Below are 25,844 nucleotides of genomic sequence, written 5' to 3' on the forward strand. Positions count from 1 at the left end.
TCCCGAGCACTTAATTCAATCACTCAGATAACAAGAAGTCAGACTAGCATAGTATTTGTGCTTAAAGTGCTCTTTATCTGATGCAGCAAATATCAGGCCAACAACCTTCTGCTCTCTAAGTAGCACTTCACAGATGATTAGAGAGGGGGAAAAACAGTAGCACAAACTTTCAAGTCAGAGCTCCTTTGGAAATAGCACTGAATTCTAGGTGGTGCAGCATTATCACTTCCACAGAGCTTAAGTGAATCCATACCTTGTGGTCAAGATACCCTTGTGCCCATAAATTCTCACCATAATCAGAAGGGAAGGCTGATGTTAGTGCCCTGATGTGATCTCCTGCAGTTAGAAAGCAAGCTCAGGAATTAAAATTTAGAAACCCATTAAAGGAAGAGGTGGCAGTCAGATGAATGAACGGCGGATGTCAATTGGGCGGCCTCGGCTGGGTCTGGTGGGAAATCTGTCATTGGGACCAGCTCGCCCTGGCAGCGTTGGATTTGGCCCTGGCAGAGAACCAATCGGATCATAATGTGGTCTGAATGGAGGAAACTGGCCTGGTGCCTCCCCTGGGCCAGGAATGAGCGAGTTAATTGGGTCTCCAACATATGGAAGAGTTGGTCTCTCATCATATTCTCCACCAATGATCATTGGGGGGTAGATGGAGTTAGGGGAGAATGGGTTGGGAGGGAAGGGGTTTGGATAGAATGGGCTGGGATGAAATGGAATGGGATGAGGAGGTGGGGGCAGGAACATCATGTGTCTCCATCTCAGGTTTTCCTTCTTCTGCTTTAGTTTCTTCTTGTACAGCTGCAGAAAAGAAACAAAATGGAGTTTAAAATTCGAGTAGTGCTCATTGTTCTAGCTTCACCCACACTGGATTTCCTTCACATACTTGTTACAGGCGTAGAGGGCAAGGGAGGGCTCCCTCCATGTTCTATCAGTTATTTACAATATACACATTAATGATGCAGCTATCCGTATTCAAATCACAGCAGAACTGTCCTGATTCAGCAGACTCAGACCATCCTTCTGAGCATCAGACTTTTCTGTGGAAAGGGCTCTGACTTGGTCGGTCTCTCTTTTTGGATTCCCATTGAATTAGAACCCAAACAATACTGATTTCTTGGATTTACTTTAAACCTCCATGGCCAAATTTATCCTTGGTTTAATTCCACTGAAATTGTCAAGGTTACACCAAGGACAAATTTGGCACTTCATTTTGTGTGGTTTATGGCTGCTTTGGAATCTAAATATTTGCCTAAAATCGTCAAAGAGACACCTTAGAAATGAAATACAATAGAGAAAGGGCTAATTTCCCTTATCCCCCCAAAGGGTTACATACAATTACATGAATCATATTTTAAGATCCTTGGGTGAAAAGTAAAGTTTGTGCCATTATACACATTTTAGACAGGAAAACTGAGATAGTGAGCAGTTAAGTTATTTGTCCAATGTGCCTCAGCAAGTCAGTGACCCCTAGTCTCTTGCTCTAATCACTAGAGGTTACTACTTCTCTAGCTGAAGAGGTCATTTCAGAATTGATAGTAATGTCTTCAAACAGGCCCTGGTATCTGAGACTCAGTCACACTGTTCTAGAACACTGCTGAGATTCTCTCTTGCCAGTCTCAAGGTCTAAAACAGCAACCCTCCTTCCTGCCAAGGACTGCATAAAGCTCCCTGCAGAGCTCCTCAAATCTATTCCAGGATGTGGCCAAGGAGGGCACTAGGAGTGATGCAATGCATTTTCTCCTGAGTGGGCTGAACATGATGTGCATATGAAGATCTCAGTTCCTTGCATTTTAGAACCTAATCTCCGCTTCCACTTAATCTCCAAGCCTGCCACTCATTCTTAAACAAGCCATGGAGATTTATCCCAAATAGAACATATACAATACCAACGTACCTCTTTCCAGTCTGTGTCACGAGGCCTAGAAGTTTGATCTGTGAAGGGGCAAAAATTAAATAAGCATTTAAAAAAAAAAAATCACATTCATACCGAGATGCATAAGTAGATAGTTTTCGCGGGGTTTACAAATAAGGTAGGTAATCAGACCCTAAGCACCTTTGTATATATAAAGTCAGTATTCTTAAACTGAGACATCAGGACTCCTAGAAGATGTATCGCCAGGAGCCATTCAATCTATTAATTCTCTCTGCTTCACACCAAATTTCAAGCTCCTGTATCTATTCATCAACTACAGAAACCCTAGAAATATTGTCACTGCCAGTGTGTGTGTGTGACAGCACTTTACCTTTCAACCCATGACTGCTTAGTTTCCTAAAGAACTTCTCGAGGGATACTGGCAAAGATTTTTTCCTCTCCCCAAATTTGCAATAAAGAGCCTGAGTGTTTATAGAAACAGCTGAAAAGTAGGCGACTCAGCATCCGGTGATGGGCCAGCTCTCTGTGGACCGCTAGCAAGTGTTTGGTAGATGATCAGATGCCCACAATCTAAGAATCACTGAAGGAAGCATCTGCCAGTATTATGCTTTCAACTAGCCAATAATGATTAATTAATAAATTTACTCTCCATTTTTAGGAACAGATGTAGCTGAGGAAGCCTCTTGTCAAATTCATCTTATAATAATAATATTAATAATAATATATGGAGATATACCCATCTCCTAGAACTGGAAGGGACCCTGAAAGGTCATCGAGTTCAGCCCCCTGCCTTCACTAGCAGGACCAAGTACTGATTTTTGCCCCAGATCCCTAAGTGGCCCCCTCAAGGATTGAACTCACAACCCTGGGTTTAGCAGGCCAATGCTCAAACCACTGAAGGGACCTTAGGTGGCATACCAATTAGGGAGAAAGGGTGCATGTGGGAATCACCTCGGAAGTCCCGCAGGTACATAAATCTCCATAAAAGCTGGTCATTGGAAGCTGTGTAGAGGTCCCGACAGACAGCAGACAGAGAGAGGAGTGAGCGGATGTCCAGAAGTCGGAAAATCCGTAGCTTCAGTTCTAGAGGAAGGACTACCAAGCCAAACACATCTGGCAGATTCAGAGCTAGAATGGGAGGTGGGGAGAAAGCAGCATTATTTGCAATAATTGAGTGTCATTCCCAACATCAAGGGGTCATTACCTGGTTTGGAAACATTTTCCCTTAAGTAATTTCCCATGGAGCTTTCAGTTGCATTACTTAACTCTGGAAGTGCTATGATGAGACTTACTTTGACAGATTGGAGAGAGACACTTTCTGCACATATGTGAAGTAGACAAAATATGACTATTATAGTACTGGCTATGCTCCACACTATTGTCCCTCATAAACATAAGATGCCGTAAGGAACTACTCATGTTTCACAGACTACAAAACAGAGCAAGAGGTTGGAAAGGTAAAGGCAATATTTGTCTAATTCCAGGAATCCAAATAAACCACATTCAACAAAGAACCTCTAATCCCATGAAAACGCAACAAAATCCAAAAAATACTCCAAGAGAAACAATTTATCATTGAGTTTGTCTTCGGATTGTGAGGCTGAGATTTAGTCTGGCAATTCCTGTATAAACAAACTATGCTTTACTATTGCCACGCAAATCACCAAGCTGGGTTACTTCACACCATTCCTTCCAACATCTCAGTAACCAACTAGTAAGCATGTCATACCACACAAGATGTAATACTGCACAGCTTTTCCCCAGCCTGACAAAGGAACAAATAGACAGCACAGAACTTCAGCCAAGGAATTCAGCACTTTAAGCCTGGTTGCTACTTTGTCATCATCACCATGGGAAATAGTCTTTCCAGCTGTATCAGCAGTAGCATAAATCTTCAGCCCATTAAGTGAAACCCAAATGCTCTATTTAATTTGAATTACACAAGCAATTTCAGATTTTTAACAGTTTTATTAACATTTCTAAAATTAGAAGATGACTAATTTAATATCTTTAGAACTAGGAATATTTATTCTTACTCTCTATGTAGCCAGCACTTAGGTTATTCATAACTCTTTCTATGTAGGCCTTTGGATAGATCCCAACTGATAACATACCAGTTCCTTTTACTGATGTTACCTTGTCGGGCAGCAGCCAGAAGAGGGTACACCAGCTGGTCTTTAAAGAGACGGGATAGTTTCTGAAGATCTTTGTATACCCCTCCAACATTTTCTTCTATCAAAATAAGAAGACAGAGTTTAACTTCAACAAGTTGTTATGCAACATACAAGGCGGAGAGGTTTATGGGTTACATTTTGTGTACAAACAGAACTCTACAGTTCATGAAAGTTTTCATTTTTCATATGAAAAAAACAACAAAGTAAAATACTTTATTTGGGATGGACCAGAATAAGAGAACAGGCACTGAAACCTGACCAAATCTATAGCAGGGTGAAAGAAACAAAGCTAAGAATCCTGGCTGATGTATTATTGTTTCCATTACAGTAGTGCGATGGAACCTCCATCAAGGATCAGATACCCTCTGTGTTAGGTAATGTTTTCACCCCTCAGCTCATAGAGAGCAAGTAGAATAGTTTGAGAAAAGGATGGAGTTTCAGCCTTCAGTTGGGAGTTCCTTGCATTTCTGAGATTGAATACAGACTCTTTTGTAACTATGTATTTTTCTCCTTTAAATTATCTCCAACAATCCAAAAATCAGACATTTAAATATATAATCAGTTTTAAAAACAAAACTACTCCGTAGTCCTATCAAGACTTAAAAGTTTCTTAGCAGATCACAATCCAGAGGACCAGGTCAGTAATTAAGAAGTGTTGCCACCACAGTAATAATGTAATGGACCAAGTCCATAGCATATATTCATAAGTAGCCAAGTGTTATCCTTTTGCATTTACAGACATCAAGAGTTTTTCAAATGAAATTTGCTTACAGACTCTTAACACTTTTGCCAGATTTTAGCCACAGGGCAGGCATATATGCTTGAATTGTTAACCTGACTAATGAGGGGCTGACAGGAATGGTTGCCCATTCTCTTATTGCAGCAACAAAAGAAAAAGGTGCTGCTATGATCTTGGCTACACTTCACTGTTTAGCTATCCTTCTGTAGCCTTTTCAATAAAGTCCCAGGATCTGGGACTACCCAGGATGCAGTACAGTAAAGTGCAGCTACTGGCAACAAAACAGTCATGTGTACTTTAGAGTACAAAACAGAGTCAGACCTGTGCTAATGTAAAATCCAGATCTTTTGCATTGGATGTTTCCCTAATTTTGGCATCCTGGACTCATCTAAGTGGTCAGCACACACTTTCTAACAGGAACAACATTTACAATAATTGCAATACCATAAAGACAGAGCTGACGTTAGCCACACTGAACCCCCAATTCCCACAAAAAGAGAAAACAAAACCAATGAGTCCTGGATGGTTCACCATTGCTGCCTCAGAAACACCTATATACATCCATATATTTAGTTAGAAGCCCCATGAAAAAGAAGAGGCCTCAGGGCCTCTCAAGGTTCTTCACTTACCTTGCTAATCTAGGAAATTCAAGTAATCTTAACAGCAAAATTCTACTTAATGGCCACCCTTCTGTATTCCTTTTTCCTCACGGCTAGCTGATTCATGAACTGGTGGTCACCCACCTTCTCTTATCACCACCTTTGGCATCTCAGGCCTCTCTGTCAAATGTTTGCTGTCTATGTTAGTCCCCTCCCTCACTTTTCAGGCTGGCTGTTTTCTAAAGAGCCGCATTCTAAATACCTGATTCCTGAAAGCAAGTGAAGGATGTTGGCAACAGCTGCAGTCTCTTCACACTTTTAATCTCGTTGTTGATTTTTAATGTTGCTGCAAATGTGAAAGAAAGAAACGAACATGTTGAGAGGCTACAGAGACCATCTCATTACTACCTTATCCTTGGAAATAGTTTAGTTTTCCTTTTCCCATTCTCCTTCCTGGGAAGGGGGGAGAGGAACTGGACGCATACAATTCTGATAAGCAGATAGCTAAACCCATTTTACCTCCCCAAAAAATAAATATATGCAAAATAGCATAGAGGAGAGAAAGATCAGTTACCTATAGCAGTTTATCAGTTGAAATAGTCATAACAAAGGTAAGAGGTGGCAGTGATACACCATGAACCATTATTTCTAACAAGGTCATTAAATCAACTGTAGCAAGGAGTCTTTGCTCCTGTTCACTAGATGAACACTGTACACAAGGTAGTCAGTGCACTGCCCCTCTGCATCATAAATTCAAGCGAGCAATTCCCCTGACTTGGCCAAAGGATTAGATTTAAATCCTGGACAGTGAGACATGCTTCATCACATATCCTGAGAGAGTCTAAGTGCTTATGCACGCTGTCTTGGATTTTTTTAAATGTGTATGTACTTTCCATTGAAGTGCACATTTCTGTATCTGAGGTTAGAATCAAGCCCAGAAGTAACACTGCCTCTGCAAAATGTGGAAGTGTCCAAAATGATGAGTAAATTAGGACAAAAAATACTCCAAATAACCTGGAAATCATTTTAAGAGAAAGAAATGGCACTAATTTTCTGGAATTAATAGTTCTGGTGAACTGAAAATGTGGAATGAAGCTTACGGATGTTGCTAAAGTGACTGCTTGCTGAATCAGCAAAATAAATACGTCTGGAACTTGTCTGTGACCTTTACAAATAGCATGTGATACAAAAAAGACACATCAGTAATACTGCTAATCCCATTACATCTATTTTAACACCTTGTATCGTACGTCACAAGTTCCCATGAGTCGAAAGAAGGAACACACAGGTTTGCCAACATGCTAATCAAAAGTGAACACTTGAGCTGGCTCAGTATTTGTTAGTCTCTAAGGTGCCACAAGTACTCCTGTTCTTTTTGCGGATACAGACTAACACGGCTGCTACTCTGAAACTAGCCATGGGGTATTGCTCTGTATTGATAGGTGGGAGACCTGGGATCGCCACCTAGGCGAGAAGGAGCCAAGCACATTCAGAACCAGGAGGGAGAACCTTTTGTTGCTCATTTGATTAAGCTAAAGATTCAAAGGAAGTCTAGTCCCATCTTCCCTTGCTGGAAAATGGTAGCTGTGATGTAGCACCACAAAGAGAAAGGGGGGGGGGGAGGGGAGGGTGATTCCAGAGGGGAAAAGGATGAAGTAGCTTCATATAACAACAATATATATATATATGGGGTAAAAAAAAAAAAAAAAAAAAAGTCAGATCCCAGAGACATTTCTAATGCCTGGCACAGTTACCATTAATGACAATAAGATCTCCCAAAGGCACACAGGTCAGAGCAGCAGAGCCATCTTCACAGAGGGGATGAGTGTACTGCAGTTTATAAACGCCTCCACTTCTCCATTTCTCAGGCATAGATACTGCCTTTGCTTCAGTCCCCTGACAGTAAATGAAAAAATAAACAACACTGCATTCCTGAGCAATCTGACCAAGGCTGAGAAGAACTAAATTAAAACATTAACAGCTACTCAAATCCAAACAAATGTGTGTGTGTGTGTGACAGAATAATTAATATGTCTGCTCTCCAGAGACAGAATACTTAGTGGTGTAATGTGGCATAAAGGTTTTATCAGCATAAGCTTGGGATGGCCACATTAACATACTTCTAGCTTCACTGCTTGTGAATATACAAGTCATCTTAAACTCGTATCAATAAAACTTTTATACCACAATTCACCATATATTCAGTACATGCCACAGGCTGCAGAAAATTAATATTAAGAATGTTTTAAGAAAGGCTGTTGGGACAATTTTCACCTCTCTCCCAGTGAAGCCAGGTGCCTTTGTCTTCATGAATCCATGTTTATTATGTACACATTACTGGTTTGACTGTATATATTTAACACACACACACACACACACCACACACAGTTAAAAGAACATTAAGGTTACAAAGTCAAGCACTCAAAAGTTAGGGAATGCTAGAATTAAGAGGCCTGTGCAACCTTAATTGGGCCCCTCTGTGCATATGAATGATGATTCAATCTTTAATTGCATGATCATATACTATATTTTCAACAGGAGCCCTGCCTCATTCAGTGCATAGGATGGACAGTACTCACTGAACAAACAGCTAAGCAATATTGTTTTTCCCTCACTGAACAATACATGGCCCCAAGCCTTATTTACTATACATTATTCAAACTCTGCTCTGATGACAGAATTATTAATTTCCTCATGGGCTTTTCTATATGGCTCTCATTACTATAGTATCTGTGTGCTTCACTCCATTTGTTTCCTCACAATTTTGTGCTGCAGCCTCAATTGCTACTTCCAAGACTGCTGGCTGAGCTAAAGAGACATAGCTCACAGTGGCTATGACTAGTGCATGCTAAAACTAATAGCCCAGGGAGGGAGGGGAAATGCTCATCACATGCAGAGATATGAACTTCTTAGCCACAGTAACTATCATCTGAGGGGAACACCAATGAAACTGTCAAATTGTGGGGGGGAGAGGATTGTAACAATCCATGGTTATAAATCCTGTTCCCGTATATATAAAAGGAACTCATTATTCCAAATTAGAAGGAAGGCAGGCGGGCAATATACAATGCTGATATGAAAGACATATTATTCCTTTGTGGATGCCAAGAGGGGCAAGGGAGGAGTACACAAAAATTATTGATAACTGAATACAGAATGATATAAATGCATACATTCTCCATTTCTAGGAACTGAATTTAAACATTATCTCCCCATAGCCAAAAATAAGTAGCTCACACCCTCCCCCTTTCCAGTCAAACAGGGAGTCCAAGGATTAAATAGACATGTAGACTGGACTACTGTCTCACTCTTAGAGATTGTATCACTCTTTCATCATTGAGGCGTGTTGGCAAGATAAACTAGGGAAGCTGGTACTTGAGCTGCCCATGCTGCTGAGAGGGATGTATAGTAGATCTACTAAGCACAGACACATGAAGAACAATATTCCAAATATTCCTATTTTTCTCCTACTAAGTGGGAGGTTTCTCTTCCAGTTTTGCACTTACCTGTGGTACATAACCTGTCTCCATCATGAGAAGATGTACCAGAACTATCAAGGCATCGTTGGCACTGGTACATTCAGCAGAATGGTAGAGGGTCTCCAGGGAGTGTGGCACTTCCCCATCCACAGCTTCACTGCACAGCATTGGCTCAGAAGGATAAGAACCTGTACCCTCCTCCAGATCAACGGCATCTGGGACTAGCCCAGAAGCAAACTCTAAGCTGGATCCTGCCTTAAAGGGAAAGTAATAAAAACAAGGTGGCATTCAGAAACTTATACCTACATGAATTGATTTGATAATCCTGCTAGCCCTTCCAGTCTTCTTTCAGCTGTGAAGCTCTGATTTGGGGGTACATACTGGTCAGTCACTCAGAATTGCTGTGCAGAGCTCAGAAGGATACTACTTTTGAATGATAACTTTTCTCAAATAGAAGAGGGGTTTTCTTGCACTACAACACAAAGCAACCTCGAAGAGATAGACTATCTTGGGGTTAGGGCAGTAGACTTGATTCAGTTCTTGGCTCTCTCATAGACTTCCTGTGTGATCTTCACCAAGTCACTTAATCTCTGTGCTCAGTTTCCCATCTGTAAAATGGGACTACTACTACTTTTGTCTGTTTTGTCTATTTGTAATACAGGCTCTTCAGAGCAGCGTCTTTCTATTATGTGTGATAAATGTTCTACCTACAATGGGCTTACATGCACTACTGTACTACAAATAAATAATGTATTAAAGCACCATGAAGATTCTTACAGCAGCTACAGGGGCACAACTCTACACAGTATGGCATCACCATTTGTCAAAATTCAAGGCAGCTGACCAAAAATGACAAGACTAAGACTGATCCAGAATGCCCAAGATTCTTTGTAAATGAAATTATTCCCAGCCCCTTAGATCTAATTCTCAAAAGAGTGCCCCCCCCAAAAAAACCACAAAGGTTGGTGGCCTCACCACACTTTCTCTTCTACTAAGATGGCCCTAAAGTCAGACATTCAGATTTTATAACATATAGTATGATTAAATGTCCCCTCAAAACTGCCTGAGATAAAATTCAAAAGAAGCAATTTAAACTGTTTTTCAAATTTTTATACTTCTTCAGTTTTGTGGCACATAAAGGAGTACATGGAAACTTGCTCTCCACCTTTTCCTAAATTTTGGGAGGAAAGCCTACTGGAAAGAAGGAAGAAATTTTATCGTAGACACATGAAATAAGTATAACTATATGATTTCCTCCCTCACCTCAATTTATATTAAGGTTTATTTTTCAAGTTTTTACATTGGTGGCCACAAAGACTGTAACAAGATGCTCTACATTTCTGTGTTTTAAAATATAGTTTTGTGTTTTGGAACCAATCCTAAAGTGACACATTTCTTAAAATGAAACTGTTCCTGCAGAATATTCCACTTCATGACAAACTCTTTAAACCATGGACACTATTTCAACTGATTACAAAATTGCTCTCTCCTCCAGTGGAATGGCTGAATGGCTTGGTTCAGGGCTTAGGGGAGAAGAAGGGCGAACACCCACATACTCTTGTGGCAAGTATCAGAAGTGTCTTTTTAAAAGGAGACTGTGGAGGTGGGAGAAGAACTCACTCCTAGCGCCCTTGAAAAGGGTGTGTTTCTGCAGAAATCTAATTAGCAAAATCTAGAGATATGTAAAGGACTCAAATGGAGTTTGAAACACCTTAGAACCACTTAACGTTTCTGACATGCATAAGGCTTAATAGCTTATAAACAGAGACAGTAATAGACAGATAAGTGATTGACCATACACCAGGCAAGCACCTAGAACTATAATACTTCAAGGATGCTCCCTATTATAAAGTCCAGCAACCAGCACTCAATGTGCTGTCTCCTCTTGTTTCCCGGTCTGTGTATCTCAGCCCTGGTCTACACTATGAGTTTAGGTCGACTTTAGCAGGGTTAAATCGAATTAAGCCTGGACACGTCCACACGACGAAGCCCTTTCTTTCGACTTAAAGGACCCTTTAAACCGGTTTCTTTACTCCGCCTCCGACGAGGGGATTAGCGCTAAAATTGGCCTTTGCGGGTCAGATTTGGGGTAGTGTGGACGGAATTTGACGTTATTGGCCTCCGGGAGCTATCCCACAGTGCTTCAGTGTGACCGCTCTGGACAGCACTCTCAACTCAGATGCACTGAGCAGGTAGACAGGAAAAGCCCCGCGAACTTTTGAATTTCATTTCCTGTTTGCCCAGTGTGGAGAGCACAGGTGACCACGCAGAGCTCATCAGCACAGGTAACCATGATGGAGTCCCAGGATCGCAAAAGAGCTCCAGCATGGACAGAATGGGAGGTACGGGATCTGCTCACCATATGGGGAGACGAATCAGTGCTAGCTGAACTCCGTAGCAGTAAACAAATGGCAAAATATTAGAAAAGGTCTCAAAGGCCATGAAGGACAGAGGCCATAACAGGGACGCACAGCAGTGCTGCGTGAAAATTAAGGAGCTAAGGCAAACCTACCACAAAGCCAGAGAGGCAAACGGAAGGTCTGGGGCAGAGCCGCAAACATGCCGCTTCTACGCGGAGCTGCATGCCATTCTAGGGGGTGCAGCCACCACTACCCCAACCGTGTGCTTTGACTCCATCAATGGAGAAACACACAACAGGGAAGCGGGTTCGGGTACGCGGAAGAAGATGATGATGATGAAGACAATGATCATAGCTCACAGCAAGGAAGCAGAGAAACCGGTTTCCCCAACAGCCAGGATACGTTTATCACCCTGGACCTGGAACCAGTAACCCCTGAACTCACCCAAGGCGTGCTCCCAGACCGAGGGCACACAAGGGACCTCTGGTGAGTGTACCTTTGTAAATATCACACATGGTTTAAAAGCGTGTTTAATGATTAATGATTAATTTGCCCTGGCAATCGTGGCCAGTACAGCTACTGGAAAAGTCTGTTAACGTGTATGGGGATGGAGCAGAAATCCTCCAGGGACATCTCCAGAAAGCTCTCCTTCATGTACTCCCAAAGCCTTTGCAAAAGGTTTCTGGGGAGGGCTGCCTTATCCCGTCCACCATGGTAGGACACTTTACCACGCCAGACCAGTAGCACGTAGTCTGGAATCATTGCATAACAAAGCATGGCAGCATATGGTCCCGGTGTTTGCTGGCATGCAGACAACATCCATTCCTTATCTCTCTTTGTTATCCTCAGGAGAGTGACATCATTCACGGTCACCTGGTTGAAATGGGGTGATTTTATTAAGGGGACATTCAGAGGTGCCCGTTCCTGCTCGGCTGAACAGAAATGTTCCCCGCTGTTAACCACGCGGTGCGGGGAGAGGGGTGAAAGGATCATCCCAGAGAATTGGGTGTGTGTGTGGGGGGGTGGTAGTTGGGTTTGTGCTGCATGTTAACCCGGAAACCCCAGCCCCTCCTTTTACATTGCAAACCCATTTTAAATGGCCAACCCAACGGGTCCTTGGTATGGAAAATGAGGGTGCTACGGTTTGAAACCATTCCCACATGTTATGAGGGTTAAAAAAGCCAAAAGACTGTGGCTTACCATGGCTGCCTGCAAGCCGAATTCCATTGCCTGGCACTGCGTGAGTGATCTCTCACACCAAACCGGCAGGCCCTCAATATAAGAGGAAAAATGGGACCTTGTAACGAAAGCACATGTGCTGTGTAATGTGAACAGCAAAATTTAATGTGAAAGAGTGTACCCATTGTTCTCTAAAATGTGTCTTTTTTAACCACCTCTCCCTTGTCCTCCACCAGCTGCAAATGTTTCTCCTTCGCAGAGGCTAGCAAAGATTAGAAGGAGAAAACGGTGGACTCGGGATGATATGTTCACGGAGCTCCAGATGTCCTCCCATGCTGAAAGAGCACAGCAGAATGCGTGGAGGCAGTCAATGTCAGACTACAGAAAAGCACAATATGAACGAGAGGAGAGGTGGCAGGCTGAATCGTGGGCTGAACAGAGCAAGTGGCAGGCTGAAGATGATACGTGGTGTCAGCTTGCAGACAGAAGGCAAAAATCGATGCTCCGGCTGCTGGAGCATCAAACTGATCTGCTCCAGCGTATGGTTGAGCTGCAGGAAAGGCAGCAGGAGCAGAGACCGCCGCTACAGCCCCTGTGTAACCAACAGCCCTCCTCCCCAAGTTCCATAGCCTCCTCACCCAGACGCCCAAGAACGCGGTGGGGGGGGGGGCCTCTGGCCACCCAGTCACTCCACCCCAGATGATTGCCCGAGCATCGGAAGGCTGGCCTTCAATAAGTTTTAAAGCTTTAAACTGCAGTGTGTCCTTTTCCTTCCCTCCTCCCCCACCCCTCTTGGGCTACCTTGGCAATTATCCCCCTAATTGTGTGATGAATTAATAAAGAATGCATGAATGTGAAGTAACAATGATTTTATTGCCTCTGCAAGCGGTGCTCGAAGGGGGGAGGGGAGGGTGGGGTGGTTGGTTTACAGGGAAGTAGAGTGAACCAGGTGTGGGGGGCAGAGGGTTCATCAAGGAGAAACAAACGGAAGTTTCACACCGTAGCCTGGCCAGTCACAAAACTCGTTTTCAAGGCTTCTCTGATGCGCACCGTGCCCTACTGTACTCTTCTAACCGCCCTGGTGTCTGGCTGCGCGTAATCAGCGGCCAGGTGATTTGCCTCAACCTCCCACCCCGCCATAAATGTCTCCCCCTTACTCTCACAGATATTGTGGAGCGCACAGCAAGCAGCAATAACAATGGGGATATTCTTTTTGCTGAGGTCTGAGCGAGTCAGTAAACTGTGCCAGCGCGCTTTTAAATGTCCAAATGCACATTCCACCACCATTCGGCACTTGCTCAGCCTGTAGTTGAACAGGTCCTGACTACTGTCCAGGCTGCCTGTGTACGGCTTCATGAGCCATGGCATTAAGGGGTAGGCTGGGTCCCCAAGGATCACGATAGGCATTTCAACATTCCCAACGGTTATTTTCTGGTCCGTGAAGAAAGTCCCTTCCTCCAGCTTTCGAAACAGACCAGAGTGCCTGAAGACGCGAGCATCATGTACCTTTCCTGGCCATCCCACGTTGATGTTGGTGAAACGTCCCTTGTGATCCACCAGGGCTTGAAGCAGTATTGAAAAGTACCCCTTGCGGTTTATGTACTCAGTGGCTTGGTGCTCCGGTGACAAGATAGACGGAACCCATATCCCTATCACCCCACCACAGTTTGGGAATCCCATTGCAGCAAAGCCATTCACTATGGCCTGCACCTTTCCCAGAGTCACTACCCTTGATATCACCAGGTCTTTGATTGCCCTGACAACTTGGATCACAGCAGCCCCCACAGTAGATTTGCCCACTCCAAACTGATTCCCGACTGACCGGTAGCTGTCTGGCGTTGCAAGCTTCCACAGGGCTATCGCCACTCGCTTCTCAACTGTGAGGGCTGCTCTCATCCTGGTATTCTGGCGCTTCAGGGCAGGGGAAACCAAGTCACAAAGTTCCATGAAAGTGCTCTTACGCATGCGAAAGTTTCACAGCCACTGGGAATCGTCCCAGACCTGTAACACGATGCGGTCCCACCAGTCTGTGCTTGTTTCCCGGGCCCAGAATCGGCGTTCCACAGCTTGAACCTGCCCCAGTAACACCATGATTTGCACATTGCTGGGGCCCGTACCTTGTGTGAGGGCTGTGTCCATGTCAATCTCCTCATCACTCTCGTCGCCACGCTGCAATTGCCTCCTCGGCTGGTCCTGGTTTTGCTTTGGCATGTCCTGGCTCTGCATATACTCCAGGACAATGCGCGTGCTCATAATTGCCGCGGTGATCTGAGCGGGCTCCATGATCCCAGTGCTATGGCGTCTGGTCTGAAAAAAGGCGCGAAACTGACGGAGGGAGGGAAGGAGGGACGACTGACGACATGGCGTACAGGTACAGGGAATTAAAATCAACAAAGGTGGCTGTGCATCAGGGAGAAACACAAACAACTGTCACATAGAATGGCCCCCCCAAAGATTGAACTCAAAACCCTGGGTTTAGCAGACCGTTGATTTCACGGAGGGAGGGGGAAGCAAATGAATACATCTATTTTTTACATCTTAAGCTGGCAGCAGATGGTGCAGCATGACTGATAGCCCTCAGCATCTTCTGGGTGCTTGGCAGAAGATGCTGTATTACGACTGCTAGCCATCATCGTCAAGACGGTTCAACAGGACTGCCGGAAGCACTGAGTCTCCAGGAGACAAAGCATGTCTGCCCAGGTGCCTCTGATTGAACTGGAATACGACGATGACGGATATCAATCTTAATACACCATCTACTGCCAAAAGGCAAGGGGCTGCTGCTGTGTAGCAATGCAGCCACACGTCTGCCAGCACCCAGACAGCCGATGAAGGCTACCAGTCATACTGCACCGTCTACTGCCAAAAGGCAATTAGCTGCTGCTGTGTAGCAATGCAGTACCACGTCTGCCAGCACCCAGGTGACATATGGTGACGGTGAGCTGAGCTGAGCGGGCTCCATGCTTGCTGTGGTATGTTGTCTGCACAGGTAACCCAGGTAAAAAGGCGCGAATCGATTGTCTGCCATTGCTCTGACAGAGGGGGAGGGGCCTGACGGCATGTACCTAGAACCCCCCGCGACACTGTTTTGCAGCAACAGGCATTGAGATCTCAACCCAGAATTCCAATGGGCGGCAGAGACTGCGGGAACTGTGGGATAGCTACCCAAAGTGCAACGCTCCAGAAGTCGACGCTAGCCTCGGTACTGTGGACGCGGTCCGCCAGCTTCATGCACTTAGAGCATTCTATGTGGGGACACACACAATCGACTGTATAAAACCAATATCTATAAAACCGGCTTCTATAAATTCGACCTAATTTCGTAGTGTACACATACCCTTAGTCCTTAAGTACTTACCATATCATCACTCTTCTGAGCATCAGTCTGAGCTTTATGGTCTTCACATGGCCCATTCTGCCTTTCTTTTTCTGGACTGTTGGCTTGACTGTGGCTGGTGGTCAAGGTGGACAGTTCGTGATTATTCTGGAGTGGGGGAGGAGGAGGTGAAGATAAGGATGGGGGTAATATGGGTGCTGTATTGGTCTCGTCCAGTAACAAACATATCATATCTCCAGAAACTATCCCATATGAAGCCAAGGTCTCATGGTCTCCAGTGAGGGCATCTTTGTTGTTCAATGTTATTGCAAACTGGGTATCAGAACTGCAAAGAGATAGAAAAAACCACAAGGCCATGTCTGGTAGGATCAGTTTAAGTCATACATTCAGATTACACAAATGTATGGTGTGATTATTAAATGGTTTTGTTAAACCTAAGTACCGGTCTGATTAGTCACATGCCCAAAGAAGCACTGGGAAAATAAACGATGGGCACAGTATAAAACCAAGATACAGGTTAAAGTGATTTTTTTAACCTCTCTCTCTTTGTTATGTTTGTTTTAACTAACTAAATCACAGAACCTAGAAATCTTGGATAGGTTTAAACCTCCATCTCTGAAAAACAGGTAACTGTCTCTGTCTGCAACGTACCTTATAAACACATTCTAGGAAGCAGCCAATTGCCCCCAAAACTAACACTAGCTTCAGTAGCTTTAGGTCAAAGATTTTAAATGAATCACTGGGGCAGAGTATATTTAAAATAGTTAATTCCTGAAAATATTTCTATGCAAATATCCTTTAGCTTGCTCAATGTGAAGGTCTTTGGGCAAGACCTTGCAAAATAAAGTCTTCCCAGAGACAAAGATCCCATGACATTTTAATAAGATTAATGGTTTGTCCTGATGTCTTAGGACAGGGGTTCTCAAACTGGGGGTCAGGACTCCTCAGGGGGTCTTGAGGATATTACATGGGGGGGTCACGAGCTGTCAGCCTCCACCCCAAACCCTGCTTTGCCTCCAGCATTTATAACAGTGTTAAATATCTTTAAAAGTGTTTTTAATGTATATGGGGGGGGGGTCGCACTCAGAGGCTTGCTTTGTGAAAGGGGTCACCAGTACAAAAGTTTGAGAACCACTGTCTTAGGACAAGCTCCCCCTCCCCATGCTGTTGTGCAGCATGCATCGTGCTGCTAGCACATGTATATACCGCTTGTGAAGCACTCTGGGATCCTTCAGAATGAATATGAAATATATACACACACAAAAACATGAATGCAAATATTTTGTTGCCGTTAGCCTGTTGAAGAAGTTCATTTTTTATTTTTAAAAATAATTTAATAGCTTTTAGTCTCCTGTAAACAAAATCACGAGCCTTTCACACACAAATCTTTTCATGATTGCTGACACAGAGCCCCCTCTAGGAGAAGGCTATATAGCCATACTCTAGCAGCTTGTGTCACACAGAGGAAAAGTTCAATTTTGGTCCATAAATGTTGTACAATCAGAACTGAGTTGAGCATTTCAGAGGGGTGTCTGAGAATAACTTTCACTTTTTGCAAACTCCCTACTGCCTCTTTCATTTCATTTCCATGTTGGTGCTGTGGGATAAATGAAACCGAAAGCTAGGAATCCGATGACTAAACACGGGGCATTTTATCCTCTTTTACTTCTGACACGTGATTTTTTTGGCGAACGGTTCGGAAGTGACAGCTCTGGATCACGTACAATCCTATTGCCCACCGCTCGGGCGCCGCAGCGGGGTAATCTCCCAGCCTGTGCCCCAGCCGAGGGAGGGCGGAACCCCCAGACAGGGTAGTAGCGGCCCGAGGCCTGGCCACAGCGTTGCCAACCCCAAGTGCCCAAAACTCATGAGCCAGGCCCCACAAAACCACGCGAGGGTCCGAACCGTTCAGGCGGGGCCCGGCCGCTGCGCGGGCCTGTGCCCTTGGCAGGCGCTGCGCTGCGCCCGCTGCCGGGCTGTTCTCCGCGGCCAGGCGGGCTAGGAGCGCGACTGCACCGGCCCAGCGCCCCACGGGCTCTACGGGAACCAGGAGACTCGGGATAAAACCCCGAGGCCTGGAAACGCTGCAGCCGGGCCGGGGGCCCGCTGCGCTGACAGTCACCCTCGCCCCTTCCCCGCGGCCTCGGGGCGGTGCCCGCGGGGGGAGCGCCGTGCCCAGCAGCGCCACACACCGGGCACCTCAGGAGAAGCCCCGCCCCCGGGGGCAGCAAGGTCCCCCCCAGGCGGCCCTGGGCAAGATGGCTGGGTCAGAGGCACAGGGCACGGCCCCGCCCCCCCGCACTGCATGGTACTGGCCGGGTGCTACCTGCCGGCCTCGGGATGGCCGCGTCCCCCCCTCCCCCTCCTTGCGCTACCTGTAGCCCCAAGTGGGCAGCAGGGCCTGGCACAGGTGCGCGCGCAGCTCCCCCAGCGTTGGCTCCGCCCCCTGCATCTCGAGCGGGGCCGTCCGCTTATGCATCCGGACCCGGAGCTTCATGGCGGCAGCGGCTCCTCGCTCCCCCGTCAGGCTCCGCTCTGCCCGCTCGGTGTTGGCGACGGCGGTGGCGCGGGGGCTGCTGGGGATTGTTGTTGTTTTGGTTGGTGAAGCATCACCTCGCTCCATGGGAGCCCGGCCCCGCCCCTAGGTGTTCATGGGGGCGGCCCCCGCCCAGCTCTCCCCACCAACGGTAACGCTGAGGGGCGATGAGTCGGCGCTCACCGCAGCACTGCGCACTTCCGAGCATGCCCGCTGGGGGAAAGGCTCGAGTCCGCCCAGCTCGAGCGATGATTCGGTGCTCGCCCTGCTGCCCCGCACGCGTTCTGGATGCAAGCCTAGGGCGAGAGCGCGAGGCTACTGCCTGTGACGGTGGGAAACCACGTGGCCAGCCTGTGCTGCTTCTTAGGGGGCGATGGCCTCTGGCTGCTTTGGTGCATCAGCTGTCAGCTCCTCTCCCAGTGATGGCCACCCATCGCTCCTGACCCCGAGGGGATGCTGAGTGGGTGAGGAGGGCCCGGCCCCGCATCCATGACCTCATGCTGGGCCCTGCCAGACCTAGGGGCCGGGCATCCCCTCCCAGACCTCATCCCTCTCTGCAGCGTTACCACCAGTATTGCTAAAGCTGAGTATTAATATGCCCGAGAGTGCCCCAACCTGCCAGCCCCTCCTTCCCCCCTCCCCCCCCAAAAAAGAATTGACCGGAAGGCACTTGGCAACTTTTCTCCAGCCCAGGTTACAATCCAGCCATAAGCAGCATTAGCTGATAAAGAACAGCAAAATTGCTATGCAAAATTGATTAATTTTAAAAAAATCTAATTATAAAATTAGTGGATGAAACAGAAGTAGTGGGTAGAACATGTCTTGACCATATTCAGCAATGCATCTGATAGTATCTCATGAAATCTTCCTCCAGAGTGTCAGGGCTTGCCACAGCAAAACACCAGTTGACTTCCTTGGGGAAAAGACTGGACTGAATATTAGCAGTGTCAGATCAATTGTAAACTCTGAAGTACCATCAAATGGAAGAGATTCTCAGCTTGGATAGTGGCTGAAGGGATTGCTCCAGAATTCTTGCCTATTCCTGTTGATTTTTATTATTATATTGCAAAGAAGCTGGCCTGTCCATAACATCCCTGAAAATTCATCCATCTGCATATCTTTTACCTGCCTTGTGTTTTTTCCCCACTCTACAGTTTCATGCATCTTTAAAGACTTTACCCCTTATAAGCATATTCCTGCTCGGGACTTGAACTTGCTGCTAACAAAGTTTATGGAGCCATCCATTGAGCTTCCTGTGGATTGCTCTTTGGATTACCTGTCTCACACAACTTTCTTTATAGTTATCATTGCTGCCAGGAGCATTAGTGAGTTGCAAGCTCTGATGGTGGTGTTACCCTAAGAGCCAGGTGGTCTTACATGCCAACCCAAAATGTATTCCTAAAGTGTGATGGACTTTCATATTAACCCATCTATCTCCCTCCTGGTCTTCTTCCCAACCTTGCACTCAGACCTGGGGGGAGACCTGTCTCCACATCTTAGATATGAAGAATGTATTTGTTTTTATCTAGAGAGATATAAGCCCTCCCAAAAGTCCAGTAGGTTGTTTGTCATGTATGGGGAGAAATGTAAAAGGCAGGGATTTCCACTCACAGATTAGCCAAGTAGATTGTTTTATGCATTTGATTGTGCTATTCTGTGTCTAGGATCCCCTACCAACAAGAATTGAGGCCTACACCACTAGTGCTATGGACGCTTCTGTGGCCTATCTTTAGGCTGGTACCCATTGGTGACATTTGCAGAGCAGAGACTTGAAGTTTAATTCCCACCTTCACTAAGCACTACCCTTTAGACTTAATCTCTGGTTCAAATGCTGAGGTTTGGGAATTTGATGCTTCAGCCTCTGTTCATCTCACAACTCCTCAGCCCACCTTCCATCTTGGATGGTACTGCTTGCTAGGCACCCACTAATAGTGGTTCGGTGAGCTTATCATGAGGGGTACCAATCCCTCAAATATGAATGCACAGAATCAACTCTTAAACACCAGTTACCAGTAATAACCTTTCTCTCTTTTTCTCCAAAAAAATTCGCTTGCAGGAAGTTATCTGCAACCTGGGACTGTTGACAGCTGGAGCAGCATGTTTTCCCTAGGAGAATGGCCAGGCTGACTTTCTGTTTATAAAGAAACACAGCCCTTATTGGTCTTGCAGCAAGCAAAAGAGACAGAGTTAAGGTGAAGCAAGCTTGGGATACTTTACAAAGGTATAAAAAGTACAGCAATGGTGGGTAAACCTCAGAAGATTCATTTTGTATATTCACCTCAAAGTACAGCTTATTCAAACGTTACATCTCTTTGGTCTGCAAAGCTCATGGGAACAGGCTTATCTTTGCTGTTTCAGCACTTTCTGGTTCTCTCAGCCAGCTGTAAACAGGGACTGCAGAGGGGTGAAAAAAAATGATAACGTGCCTAAAACTGAGGCACAAAAGTCCTGTACTGTGTCCCATTTTACCGAATTTCTCTGCAGGAAAAAGAGACTGAAATAAAGAGGAAAGAAAAAGGGAATTCAAAGGAAAGTTTTGTTTTGGTGGTTGAATATCCCTTTTTGGTCAGTGACAGACCTGATACTTATTATGGTCTCCTTTATGCCATGGATGATAGTATCATGACATTTTGAGCAATATTTTAAGCATCTCTCCTCACAATCCAGGGTATTGATAGAAAGTAATGTGACACTATTTCTGCAGTGTTGGAAGAATGGTAGGCCAGCCTGGTCATAATCAGAGAGCCAGATATATCAAACATGAGTGTAAACTTCTGCAGGTGTGTTAATTAATCTCACCATAAACCAGGTGAGGTGAGCAACACAATACAAGGTGTAAGCATACACTCCACACAACATTAGGTATTAACTTAGCAGGAAAAACTCCATACAAAGAAATGATTGATCACAATGGAAAAGTTAAAATGCTTTGTGTAGCTTCAAAGCTTTATCCACACTAAAATTAAAATGACTCATAACCACCAATCCCTTAGGCACATCCTCTGAATTGTGTTTATAGCATTTCAGGCTCCTGCTTCATGAGCCTTTGTAAGTAAAGCGGAATTTAAGCCTTGTGTACGTAAGACAGTAGTACCAGTTTAGCTTTAGCAGTGGTGATTTTAAACAGATGCAGTTAAACTTGTCCAAAAAGCTGTGTTGACACTCTTATTGTGACTTAAACCAGATTTATTTCCATTTAGCTTGTTGACTAAAAATCAACTGAAGGTAAACCAAAATGAGCCACTCTTAAATCTAAATAAGAGGGTCCACAGAGGGCTTTGCACTAGTTTAACTAAATCTGTTTGAAAACCAATTGAAGTTAAATAGGTGCAATTTTCTCATGTAGCTAAGGCCTTCATTTTAGACCACGCTGCCTCATAAATCTTAAAATGAGGATGGGATTTCACAACTATCAGCACCTCCCTTGGTACCTTTAAGGATAAACTATCAAAAAGGAAAGGAGTCATAAGTATACTACTTCCTCTTTCCCTTCTACATTTTTGTAAAGAGGCTGGCATTTGACTAAAAGTACACATCGGTAAGCATTAGACCCTCCTGCGCAAATATAAAGTTTACTCTGGGAGGAAAGGCAGGCATTGAGCCAAACCAAGAATTAACCAGTTTAAGAACTTTCAAAATCTCCACTCTCCCCAGCCAAAAGAAATGGATGTAAATGGGATTTCAAGCTCTTTAACATGATGCTAAGCCCCGGTGACACAAGGGGTTATTCTCTGAGACAGGTTCATGTCTAGAAATCCTCTAGCATGAGCAGGATTGAAATGACAAAAGAAGGTGTTCCTTGATTGGGAGTCACTAAAGGCACCGTGGCTCATAGACTCATTGTTATAATTACTACTTTTTTGAACAGAGTTAAAATTTGAAACTTGCTATGGACATCCTTATAGATGGTGTGCTCTCTTAAATTTGTGGTCACTAACGAAGAATTTTAAAAATAAAAGGTTATAAGCAACTGAAATGTCATTTCTGGGCAGGGTCAGTTGGCATCTCATAAGATTTTTGTACAAACCAAGGAACAGTTGAAAATTGTGGGCATGCGTAAAATCAGTAGTTCTCACCATTAGGCTCGATTTTGCAATATCCTGAAACTGAGTTTTAATTTAAAATAAAAATCTACATTTCTTGTTTATGTTTCTGTTAAGAATATATAGCCATCTGTATTAGGTTCCTCCTGTGCCTGAGGCTGTGCAGTCATGAACTCCACTTCTGGAGATGGTCAAGTGTTGGGCAAACGCCTGTGAGGGGCATTCCCTTTCAGGAGTCACCCAAGCTACAATCCTCCATCTGGGGTCTGCACTGCAGACACTCCAAGGCCATGATTTAGCCCCTAGCTCTTTTACACAGAAAAGCAAGGATTTGCAGGTCAGGCTTATGAAGGAAGACTCTAAGAGTGTTTCTTCTTTCTGCTACTCAGAACTGAATTCACAGAGTGGTCTCATTAGAGACATTTAAAAAGGGATTTTTACCTTCCTGTTTTTGGACTTGATGCCTTTGTGTAAGCAGCCCAAAATATATTGGCCCAGATAGTCACAGGCTGATCCCTAGATACAGAGAGATTTCCTCATGAAGATCATCCCTGACACGCAGAGAACAATCTCCTCTGTAAAACTATCCCTAGGAACCTATGCAGATCTTTGCATATGGTCAGGATCTACACAGGGAAAGGGTTGGAGACTATGCAGAATAGGTAACATTTACTATAACAGTTTATTATTTGTATTGCAGTGATGCCCAGAAGCCTCAGTGAGAGTCAGGACCCGACTGCACCAGAGGCACAACATACAGGAAGGCATGGCTCCTGCTCCAAAGAGATTTCAATCTAATTTAAGACAAGTTGCAACCAATGAGTGTGATAAATAATGGGAGGACTGAAGGAGAGAAGAGAAGGTTAACAGTCATAAGTTAAGGCTGGTACAGAGGCTTACTGTGTGCTCAACTTGAAGGTTTCAAATCATGTGAGTGGTGGTAGTTTTTAAATAAATAAATAAAATCAGCTGTCCACAACTGCTGCTCAACCTAGTCATCATTAGCTGTCTGATTTCTTTAGGCATCATGGCTGTATTATCTATTTTACAGCTCTGTGCTGCATAATAGTTTTTCTGGAGCTTGCTTCTCAGCATCAAAAGCCCCTATTAAGGGTATCCCCAGAGCTGCAGCAGGCAGGGAAAGCCCTGGTAATGTGTCTCCTTTGGGAGCCCTGCTAAGGAGCACCAGGGGCCCCAGAGCTAGTGCAAAGGCACAAGTACTCCATGCAGATAGAGTCCACAGAAGGTAATTGCTTTCTGCAAATCTCACTCAATCTGCTAGATTCAAGGAGTAGAACAACTGCTTATCCTGGAGATGGGTTGGGGGTAGCGTTGCTTCCCTTGTGGAATGGAGGAAACTCCACAAGGAGAGCCTCATGGAGTTTTCTTCTCAGGCCCTCTCCCATGGGTATTTCCACTAGTGGTATGGATGGGGATACAAGTCTTTTTACACATATAGCAAGCTCATATCTATTTTGCTGTTGACTATTCCCCATAGGTCTCTGAGCATTCCTGGTAGTGTCCCTCTCCCATCGTCTAGCTAGGTTTTAGATTCATTTCCCCCAAATATATTAGTTGGCATTTTTCCAGGTTGAATTTCAAGTGTACATGAAGCATTAAATCTTCTAGCTATTGAATCCTTTCTGATCTGTTTTTATTGTTTCCCTGTTCACTGAACATGCTCCTCTGTGTGCCACAGTTGGAAAGATTGGAGTAAAAGAAGAACTGAATAAAACAGCTAGGTTGTGTGCTAAAGGCAGGTATTGGGGTAGTGTGAAGCTAAAGTGCTCTGCTGGAGCACAGGCCAGGTAAATGCTTTGTTAATTTACATATTTGGGTCAGTTGTGCTTTTCTTTGTGTACAGTGGGATTTCTTGTTTGAACTGAGGATCAGCACTATGGAGAAGAAGAGAAAACTCTTCAGTGCGAAGCCTCCTGTCCCAGCATGGACTGCAGGTGAAGAATTTTGAGAACAAGGTGGTAGAATTTTTTTGTAGAAGTAGCTTTATACAATGTTGGAATTGTGGTCATTTTAAGATCTGATTTGGCTTTATGTGACTGTCATAGCAGTACACGACTTGCTGTATCAGAAGCTGTTTTGGAGCCTTTGGTCTGTCTTTGTTAGCACACAGGTTGGTTTAAGTGGTAACCTTTACTGAAAGTTATCTAAACGTTTAGGGCTATCAGTCACAAAGAAGCCATAAAACATCAAACAGGAGAGCCCAGACTGTTTTATCTGCACACTTGTAAATACAGTAACTCATTAGGATGAGACTTATAAATGTACATAGATAGAAACAAATGAGTTTTTCTTTCTCTTCTTACACTTAAGGTAAAAAGAAGAGAGAAAAAAATAAAGGAATGTTTCATTTAAATGAGGTAGTTGTTTTAGTCCTATTCCGTTACTGGAGACAAATATCAGAGCAATTTCGTGTTCCACTTTCTGAGGTCAACATTTACCTTGCATATTATATGATTACTCTAGGTAAGGTTTGTTGGTTGGGGAAAGCAACTGGAAGAAATGGTGGAGATATCAGCCCCTGGACTGAGGAAGTGCAACCGCTGCTTGTTACTTAGGTTCACAATTTGGGGTTCATGTTAGATCATAAGCAATATTTGGATGTGCAGACAGTATCAGTGACTAAAATTGCTGGTTTCTGTCCCCTTTTATCAATAAGGGTGCAATCTTTTCTTTCAGATACAGATCTTGTTGGAGTTATCCAGGCCTTTGTCATTGCGAGATTAGACTAATGAAATGTGTGCTACATCTTAAAATCACTTGGAAATGTAAATTAATGCAGAATGTGACTTCACGCTAAGTGGTGCTTCAAGTGGACATCACTTTACACATACTATATCCTGGTCTATTTTGGTTCCTGTACTGTGCACATCACTATGCTGCTCACCTGCACTCATAATCTGTGCTGCCTTCTGATTAGTTTCCAAGTGGAATTTAAGGTGTCAGCTTTGCCAATAAAGTCCTGAATGGTTTGGGACTTTCTCCTGGGAGAGATCAATATCTACTTATGATACCACAGCAACTGCAATCAGTGGAGGTCTTCAAACAAACAGTCCCCTGCTTTCAAAGACAAGATAATGCTGGCAGAGAATTCTTTTGTGGATTCTTCAACTCTGGAATTCACTACTCCATTTGACCTGCCATATTCTGAATTTACTGATTTCTAGGGCATGCTGCAAGGCTGGTCTGTTTGGTTTTTGGGGAAGGGCTAAATTGAGGAATGTTTTGGCTCAGTTTGGGTTGTGATTTGTAATTTGTAGAATGAGTCTGTGGGGAGAGCTTGATGCGGTGAAAATATCCTTGTGTGTGGGATTTTAATCACTGGGTTGGTGTATTTAAAATGATTATAAAAGCACCTTAAGCTTTATGAATCAGTGCTTTTTAAAAGAGAAAGAAAGAATGCTGTCTTTTTCCCTTCTGTAGTTAAGGATCTTTTGGGGCCAGATTTTCAAAGGCTTTTAGGCACCTAAAGATATAAATCAGGGGTAGACAACCTATGGC

General features: G+C 44.4%; 1 protein-coding gene across 1 annotated transcript; it reads right to left on the bottom strand.

The window, feature by feature from the left end:
* Positions 1-54: 54 nt before the first annotated feature.
* FBXO7 (F-box protein 7) lies at positions 55-18,450 on the bottom strand. Its single transcript, XM_054032585.1, has 9 exons — positions 18,122-18,450; positions 15,768-16,071; positions 8,898-9,125; positions 7,146-7,287; positions 5,654-5,737; positions 4,016-4,111; positions 2,831-3,007; positions 1,901-1,938; positions 55-804 (listed from the first exon to the last, which is right to left on the bottom strand). The coding sequence occupies exons 1-9, from the start codon at positions 18,367-18,369 to the stop codon at positions 400-402; spliced, it is 1,722 nt and encodes a 573-aa protein (XP_053888560.1). The 5' UTR covers positions 18,370-18,450; the 3' UTR covers positions 55-399.
* Positions 18,451-25,844: the final 7,394 nt, after the last annotated feature.

Source organism: Malaclemys terrapin, chromosome 1 (genome assembly GCF_027887155.1).
Source record: "Malaclemys terrapin pileata isolate rMalTer1 chromosome 1, rMalTer1.hap1, whole genome shotgun sequence".
NCBI classification, from domain to species: domain Eukaryota; kingdom Metazoa; phylum Chordata; order Testudines; family Emydidae; genus Malaclemys; species Malaclemys terrapin.